General features: G+C 44.4%; 1 protein-coding gene across 2 annotated transcripts in view; it reads left to right on the top strand.

Annotated features, from left to right (window-relative positions):
• Nucleotides 1–9303, top strand: part of carmil2 (capping protein regulator and myosin 1 linker 2) — a 60848-nt gene that overhangs the window by 26147 nt on the left and 25398 nt on the right. For both annotated transcript variants that reach the window (XM_078257945.1, XM_078257944.1), the window contains 7 exons: nucleotides 385–510; nucleotides 1138–1254; nucleotides 1958–2133; nucleotides 2708–2795; nucleotides 3481–3567; nucleotides 3666–3732; nucleotides 4775–5292. In XM_078257945.1, the coding sequence (XP_078114071.1) occupies nucleotides 385–510; nucleotides 1138–1254; nucleotides 1958–2133; nucleotides 2708–2795; nucleotides 3481–3567; nucleotides 3666–3732; nucleotides 4775–5292 (1179 nt within the window). The remainder of the gene's footprint in view (nucleotides 1–384; nucleotides 511–1137; nucleotides 1255–1957; nucleotides 2134–2707; nucleotides 2796–3480; nucleotides 3568–3665; nucleotides 3733–4774; nucleotides 5293–9303) is intronic.

Below are 9303 nucleotides of genomic sequence, written 5' to 3'. Positions count from 1 at the left end.
TCAGGAAGTGTGGCGTGATATCAGGTCTTGCCATGTAACGAATTGCTTCTCGGCACTGCACACATACAGGAACCGACTAGCTATAAGAACAAGGTAGTGATGGAGTTTTTCACACTATGATCATGGCTGAGCCGGCAAAAAAGAAGCAAAAACCAGGAAAGCTTTGTTGGAGGAACAGAGAAAGAGGAAACAGCAGACTGACCGAGCGAGGAGTCAGCAGTTATATCTATTCCGAAGCTGTAGGGGGAGCTCTATAGAGAAAACTGCAAGCAAAAAGCGGGAAAACAGTGAAGAAATTGCCAAAACTGCATAGCGCCCCTTTAAATAAGAACCCAGTTTGTGCCTTGGTCTGTATCTTCAGCTCTGTCTGTCTCCATTGTCCAGGTCCAGGGTATGTGTCAGCAGTTGGAGGACAGCCTTCAACGTTTAAAACACTGCAACATTCAGGACGTACAGGCTGACATCCTGACAGCGCACGAGGTGCTGCACAACGCCAGGGAGTCCTTCAAGGTACAGGCTCATCTGAGGGGTTTGGAAAACCACTAGGAATGATGTAATCATCCGCCAAATTAATCCCAACCAGGCCACATTCTGATGGGACAGGATTGCATGCCAACATCTGTTAAATAAAAGTACATTTGGGGGATGCTGGATAGCTCACCTGGTGGAGCTTGCGCCCCATGTAATAAGGCTTAGTCCTTGACGAAGCGGCCGCAGGTTCAACTGGGTCCATTGCTGCATATCATTCCCCCACCCTCTCTCCCCATCCACATCTTTAGCTGTGCTGTATAATAAAGGCCTAAAATGCCCCAAAAATAATATATGTCACTGTAAAAAGAAAGAAAGAAAAATATTCCAGCAGCTGGGGTGCCAGAAATACTGTAAATTAACAAATAACATTCTTGTAAAAATACATGAATACAGACCCTCCTCCGCAGCGCTGTGAAGGAAGGTCTGGCAATGCAAGACTAGTTTTGACTGATGCTGTCAGAGAGGCTACGTGTTTATCATTGATGCTGTAGTTTGCAGTGGCGTTGAATTGGACTGCATTATATTGTATAGGTGTACCTAATAAAGTGGCCAAGGAGTGTGAATGATGCTTTATGCTAATGTTTTCGTTGGCTCCCCCCTTTGCAGCTGCTTCCTTCTCTGTATGAGGCCGGCAGGAAGTGTGCCTCTGATGGAGATTTGGTGAACTGCATCCTGTCTGACACTGCCACTGCTCTGACTCACGAGTTCAACAGAAGCATCCAGGTACACATGCAAATACACCCACTGTACACCATATCGCAGTGATTATCAAAGTGGGGTCCGGGGACCCCCAGGGGTCTGTGCATTCGGGGGATCCATGAAAAGTTTCCATGATCCAGATGTTTTTTACAAAAGGCTTCATAGTTCAACAAATAATATTATAATGTTTAAAGCTTTAGTGCAGGGGTGTCAAACTTAATTTTACTAAGAGCCACATTGGAAATGAGAATCACAATAAGGGCCAGACATGCATACTGTATATACACAGTATGTATAGTTTACTGACATGCTTTTATTTAACCGAAAAACTCAAATATCGTTGACTGTATTATTGCATGTATTATATAGCTTTACATAAAACAACATAAAACTGCAGAAAATCGAGTGAAGATAATTACCTCTTCATCATGTTTTTTTAATCCTCCGTGTCCTCCTTGGCTACTAGTAACTGTGTGGAGGAGGTCTGGGGACGGTGCGCGATCACGGAAGGCTTGTATCATGTGGACGCGCCGACAGTTTTGTTGTCATTACTTAGAATTCCTCATGAGGGAGACAGAAACGACACACTATTGCTTTAAATCTAAAAAAGTTCATAGATCACTTAGGACCTTTTCCAATGGCTGCTGGTTGGATCCCAGTCTCAGTCACAGTCTGCCGGTCTCAGGCTTGACTTAACGATGCTCGGTCTTTGGTCTGTGTGTTCCAGGAGCTGGCTACGGACCTGATGAGGTGTACAGAGGCAGCGTGTCCACGGCTGGTCCAGCACACTAGTGTGTGTGAGTGTCTGTCAGAGTGTGTGTCCAAAAGAAGCCGACAGACACACACATTCCTGAGAAGCACTCTGGTGGAGAACACAGGGCAGATCATCAGCGACAGACTACGGTAAATGGGCATTCACACCAAGAAAAGGGATCCGGCGATTTCTGCAGGGTTGTGGGGCGGGGGGGGAGTAGTGTCCATGAAACGGCCCATCTGTGTGATGTCTTGTTCTGAGCGATGTTTCCTGTACGGGACCCTCACCCCGCCTCAAAACACACCGACGAGTCTGGCCTCTGTCACATGATTGTCCAGCGCAGTGTGACGTGGGGTTGCGTTTCTCCAAAAGTTGAGTCGGTCTCAACTTTTCGCCACAGGCCCGCTGCGTTTTTGTGATTGTTCCCCCTGCGGCAACCCCCGCCGCACCTTAAACGCACTGCCCCCATTCAAAATTAAAGGATTGACCTGCGTTTTTGTTGGACTGTCGGAGGGCCGACGCAAGCTGTGTGAACGCAGCCTTGTGTCTCATATATTGGACTGGTCTAAATTATGTTTTGACTCCAAGTCCAGATAAGAAATACACGGCGTACTGAAACACAACCATGTGTATTAAAAGTATCTGATATATTTTTATTACCGTAAGTAACTGATTGATTTCATTACAACTATAGTCTTCTTCACTGACATTTCATCCCTCCAGTGAACTGAGACAAACACTGAGTGTCTCTCTGGCTGAAAGCATCATAGAGCAGGTTCAACAGGACCTGACAATGGAACAGGACAAAATGGTAAGAGTGTGTGTGTGTGTGTGTGTGTGTGTGTGTGTGTGTGTGTGTGTGTGTGTGTGTGTGTGTGTGTGTGTGTGTGTGTGTGTGTGCGCGCACGCATGTGATGGCACCAGGGCCTGAAGTGAACTTTTTTGGCCACCAGCCTGTGTGGATAGAGTTTAAAATCCACTAGGCCTTTTACCAGCCGTTGTCAGCAACTATCCACTTGGTAATAAAACGTCTTCTTTTACTTTTCTTTGAATCATACTCATCTGTTTGTTGCTTGCTTGTTTCAGCCGGCCTCTTCACCCCAGTAATGTGACACCACATTTTTGAGCTCAGATCCAAGAAAATGGCGTACTTGGTTGAAATGTAGCAAACAACAGTGGCAAAAAACAGCTAATGAATCACTACATTTTTACTTGGCTTCCCACCAACACGGAAGGTAGTTCACCAATGGCAAAATAGACCCACATTTGGCACGTGGTTGGGTGTTAATTTTAGGCCCTGGATGGCACAAATGAATATTCTTACATTTTGTACTGTGAAACTTCCCTTGAAAGCACTAGTAGGTATTATTATTACTCTGTTATTGAAATATACTTTGCATATAATTAGAAAACGTTTTCGCATATTTGTGTTCATACACTGTGTGTAAATATGTTGCACTCATTATTAGTAATGCTTTTCTTTATTTCATGCGTAGGATTGCCTCATAAAAGATAATTCCTGCATTGCTCTGAAAAACATCCCAGAGCTTCGACTGGTTGACAACGACTTCCCAACTGATGATGTAAGAGACACACACCCACCATCCAACCGTCCTGTCATTCTGTTATTCCATCATCCATTTATGTGCTGGGTTTTCCATTTTACTCTCTCCATCACCAGTACAGCCCAGCATTTTGGAGAAATAGTTTCCACTCCAAGAGCCTGAGGCCGGCCCCTTCGATTAAGAGTAAGATACAACTATTACTATGTGATGCATTAATGTCTCTCTGAATTCAATTCAGTTCAATTTCATTGCATTTGTGGGTGATTGCTTTTCTTGTCAACTGGCTTTTGTCTCATGTTTGTAATTTGTAATTTTTAAGTTTTTATTTTTTTTATTTCCATTGTTTTTTTATTTCCTTTTTTACTTGTTCATTTCACTGTTATTGGGTATTATTTTTCTCTTGTGAAGCAATACGAAGGTATTGTTATTACTGGTATTATTATCCCTCATGTGTGCTGTGCCATGCTGGACCGTTCTGTGTCAGCACCGTTTGGCTAATTGGAGCATGGCCTGTTTACTTTCACACCAGTGACTTTCACCATGGGGAGAAGATGGAGGAGGGGATGATGAGGGAAGAGGAGGAAACATGGGGGATTTGGGGCGCACAAACACCCCCCCCGCTCCTTTTGTTCGATTGGAGGACAGCTTTAAAGCAGTGATAAAGAATTCAAGATTTTTCAAAATCTTTACAAATAATCTTTTATTTCTGAAAATGTAGTCGTCAATTTACATGTCAAAGGCCTTTCATACATATTATACCAGGGGGGAGCCTGTAGCTGAAAGATTAATATCAGTGTAGTTTTAACCCGACCATACTGTACCTGTGTGCCAGGCTGATAATAACTGTGTTCCTGTGTGCAGTACCGTGTGACTGCAGCATCCATCTGCTGCTCTGCTTCCTCTCTGTTTCCTCTCTGCATGTCTATGCTTAACTGATTATTTCTCTCTCTCTCTTCCTCTGCTCAGTCTCTCCTCCCCCTCTATCATAGTCTCTTGACACCCCCTCCTCCTTCTTTTTTTTTCCATTTTCCTGTGGCTCCATTCTCCCCATGTCTTCCCTGTAGAGCCCTGCCTGTCCTAGATATGCATAGAGTACATTTCAGCAAAAAGCATGCTTACTCCTTGGGCTGGATTCCCCCATCTTCCCCTCCCTCCATCATCCTTCTCTCCTTCATGATCTTTCCTTGTGCCTGTCCTCTCACCAGTCGTCCTGCCTCCCTCTCAGGTCTTCTGGATGCCGACTGGGAGCAGCAGAGCAGGGACAGAGGAGTAGAGCGAGAGAGGGCAGGAGATGCTGAAGAGGAGGGCGGAAGGTGTGGCCTTGCTCTGTTGCCGACAGCAACCCCTCTGTCAGTCAGTTTTTCAGGGCCCTCCCCTTCCCCGTCCCCCTCCCCCCCGGGACTGCGAGGGAGGAGGCGGAGGGAGGGGGAGGTGGCGGCGGATGCTGCAGCAGCAGTATCGGGAGCAAGAGGAGCATCGCTCATTCCTCCTCCCAGTCTCCCCCTCCTTTACTCCGTCTCCGCTCGAGCTGCAGAGGAGGAGGCTGCCGGCCGCGGAGGCTTACCCAGACGACAGGCTCCCTTCCCTGGCTGCGGCCCCAGCCCAGGCCCCCTCCCCGGCTCTGGATCCCCAGATTCCCCCATGGAGCCTCTACCCACCCAGGGACAGATTCTAAGGCATTACACCGCCTCCCGACCACGGCCACGGCGCACACACACACAGCCCCCCTCCTCCAGGCCTCAGGTAAGAACACACACACATACCCATAAACACTAACCAATGACCATACACACACACACACATTCACACACAATTTGAGTGATCAGGCTGAAATTACACAGCATTCACATTCATACATACACACAATAATATATGCGCATACAAAATATGCCTTCTACAGGCATTCATGCTCTGTAAAATACAGCCACAGATAGAAAGCAGGATGGAAGGAGAGATGGATGAAGGATAGCGGGAAGGGTAGATGAAGTAAGAAGCTAATTGCACGACTACAGAGAGATCCCAGAGGAGAAAACGATGGAAATGGAGGAAATCCAAACAACACGATAGAGAAAAAACGGAAAGTAAAGAGAGATGGAGAGGGGAGGAATGCAGGGATGAAGGGAATACTGCTCATGTGATTGGGATCATTGGTTAATGCAGCAAAATATCCATATCTATCTATCCATCTATCTATCTATCCTCTCTCCATTGCTGTCTTGCTTTAAATTCTATGATGCTGTAGTAATAATGGTAGCCATAGCCATCTTTACTTTTACATTATCTTGCTCCGTGTAGTCGTGCTCTGTGTGTGTGTGTGTGTGTGTGTGTGTGTGTGTGTGTGTGTGTGTGTGTGTGTGAATAGGTATATGCAATTTGGGATTGGTGTTCCCTTGGTTGTTCCCAGTGCTGATTTCTCTCTCTCTCTCTCTCTCTCTCTCTCTCTCTCTCTCTCTCTCTCTCTCTCCTGGGAATGCTTTCACTAACTCAATTATTCATGTTTTCACATAAATGGGGTTCTCTCTCTCTGTACTGTGTAAATGGAAAAGAAGGGTTTCTCTTCATCCGTGGTGACCTTGTGTGTGTGTGTGTGTGTGTGTGTGTGTGTGTGTGTGTGATGTCTCTTTTTGAAAGATAAACATTTGCTGTTTTGTAGGTGTGAGGGGGTAATTTAGTTTAGTTTCACACATGGTTTTTAATTTTCTATGAGACATTACTACAGTATATGATGTACAGCCTGGCTCAGATCATTGACAGTGTGGGTCCTATATGGTTAGTATTAAGCAATTTATTGCCCAACAACAAATCAGAAAGTCAGCAATACTAGCCATTACTGATATTGGCTGCCAGCATGCAACACAAGGTTATCGTAAACATGACTGTAAGTGGCTGGGACATGACAGAGGCTTTTTAGATAAAGTAAAAGAGAAGAGTAAATGATTCATTCAGTCAGCATGTCTGCCTATTGGGCATTGACTTTACTGGAAAGTAACAGCTAATATTTGCCAATTCCCCCGCTAGCTTAATGTTTTGTTTACCTAATTAAAAATAAAAGGGATCCTGTTTCATTCTCACACCAAAATACACAAGTCCTACACCCAAAGAAGAGGACTGTTAGGGTAGGGGTTTTGATACACTGTATGCAAAGAACACTAAAATGTAAAAAGCAACTCAGCATAATGAACTGCATGTTTGCAAAATGGGATTTCTGTAGCAGAAGATTTCTTTTTTCCATAGCAGAACCTTTTGTGCTGCTAAAAGCAAGCCTTTTACAAAGGTTCTCTGTAGCATCATGCTCAAATGGTTCTACATAAAACATTTATGATGCCATGAAGAACACTGTTGCACAATGACACAATTTCAAGGCTGTTTTAAGTACCACAGTGAGGTCTTCCTTCTTTGTATTTTTATAAAACGGGCTTTATCGAGTCATTACTGTTTTGTTGTGTAGCAGCTAATTCTGAACAATAATCACACTACACTCAATATTGATAGCATTATTTATGCCTACAATCTATACATCCCCACCAGTACTGACTGGCCTGGCAGTCTGTGGTCTTGTAGCCGCAAAGATGGTGGTCGAGTCCTGGTCCTTTTCCTTTCTACCCATGTTCCACTGGGTTTCCTTTTGTAGTTATGTGGAATGGAGACAAACTGTATAAATAAAAAGACTGCCACCATTACCACTGTGATGGACTGAAGATCAATCATGGGTGTACCCATGAACACTTGGAGGGACTCTGTCTCCCTGAACTAAAGACTTGGACAGGTAGGCTAACAGTATTCAGTACAAGGAAAGAGGCAGGCAGGTAACAGATGGCTAGAACGTGACGCAACATAGGAGGAAACCTTGCCACTGTACTGTATATTAAAGGGTCATTTCTGTAATGTTTAACATGGACCCTAGTATTTTCCCATGCATTGATGTCTAAGTGACTAATGTGAACAGAAATCTTTGAAATTGGTCCAGTATTGAGCCAGTATTGAGCAAGAACCCTGTAAACTGCAGCTGCGAACCGGGCTCCTATAGGGCAAATGTTTACCATAATTTCCATCCACTAAAAGTGGACATACTGTAGGTATCTTTCAACCTGGAGCCTATTTTTCCTAAATGTGTGTGTCTAAGTGACTGATGGGAACAATAATCTTTGACATTGGTCCAGGATTAAGCGAGACCACTGCAGTTGGCACGGGCCAAAACAAGCTACAATGTAAGTTAATGGGCAATTGCGCACCTTCAATCTCTGTCCACCAAATGTGTTGTTTTGCCGCTGACAGGCTCAGATTAATATTCCAAGTGTCTGACAGCATTATGAAAAGGATCCCTACAGAGATAGACCTTTTTGTTAGGGGACCCAGGGATCCTATAATGTTGTCAGACACATCAGATGCACATCATATCATATGTTTATTAGTCTATATCGACGAAGATTAATTTCGGTGATTGCTCCAGTGCCGCCGGACGATCCGCCAGATGTCCCTCATTTTCCGTTCGATGCCTCTCACCTTCCGCTTTCTTTGTGTTGGCATTTTTATTTATTTTTTATTTTGAACGAGCACGTTCCACCAAAACAAGTTGCTTCCTGAGGCTATTTTGCAGAGGTACCGTTATTGCGTCCAGTGCTTACTGCCGCCCAAGATGATTGTGATTGGTTTGAAGAAATGCAAATAAACCAGAGCATGTTTTTCTACTATCCCAGAATGCTGTGTGGACTAGCCAGACCTTCCTCTGCAGCGCTGTGGAAGAAGGTCTGGCAATGTGAGACTATATGTTTATCAACTTAATAGTCCTGCATTTAGACCTCCTGTATTTGGAGCAAGTCAATCATGAAAACTAAAGTCAGTAGGTGACAATCAATTTTCACACCAAGGTGGTTCATTGTAACAACCTCTGCTTCCATCGTTTCCTTCAACACCAGTTTCTCCAGCCCATCTGCTGCCTGGTAAAGCTTTATGTCCGTCTGCCCAGTCAGGCCTGTGGGGGGTGCAGTGCTTCTGCCCTGGCTTGTCTGTCTTTGCACCCAAGGGAGGAATTGTCTTTGCTCCCCTGCTGCTCAGTCAGCATGCTTGCTGGGTAAGCAGAGAGCAGCTTAATGCAGAGCCGTAGACGCCAACTTAACCGGATATATTTGTTGAAACAGTAGAAAGCTTTGACAGGATGTCAAATGTCGATGGACACAGTTTAAACTGATCGGAACAGGTTTAACCTGCAATGTACAGTAGGGCTGCAACTAATGGTTACTTTCATTATCGATTAATCTGCTGATTATTTTCTCGATTAATGTCCACCTTAGTTTCTCCAAGCCAGTCCAAGCTGATTGTCTTGTTGTCTCCAAATCCCAAAGATTCCATTAAATATGATATACATTAAAACAGACGAAAAGCAGGACATCTCCATATTTGGGAGGCTAAAAACAGCATTTTTGCATTAAAAATTACTTTAACAATCAATTGATTATCAAAATAGTTAGTAGGTGTGATGTAGTAGGTGATTCTTTTTTTGTCGATCGACTAATTGATTAGCCGACTAGTCGTTGCAGCTCTAATGTACAGTAGGGTAGATGCCACTTTATTTATCAGCCTATTGCATTTATGGCTGTCCACATTCACAACGTGGGTGTGCAGAGTTGTGTGTGTGTGTGTGTGTGTGTGTGTGTGTGTGTGTGTGTGTGTGTGTGCGTGCCAACATTTGTGTGACAAAGCCATGTTGGCATGTAGCACAGAGACAGGTGGCTGTAAAGGAGGAGGCAGAGAATG

Source organism: Sander vitreus, chromosome 8, assembly GCF_031162955.1.
Source record: "Sander vitreus isolate 19-12246 chromosome 8, sanVit1, whole genome shotgun sequence".
NCBI classification, from domain to species: Eukaryota; Metazoa; Chordata; class Actinopteri; order Perciformes; family Percidae; genus Sander; species Sander vitreus.
Note: the sequence above shows the minus strand (reverse complement) of the source record. Positions and strands in the feature narration are given on the sequence as shown.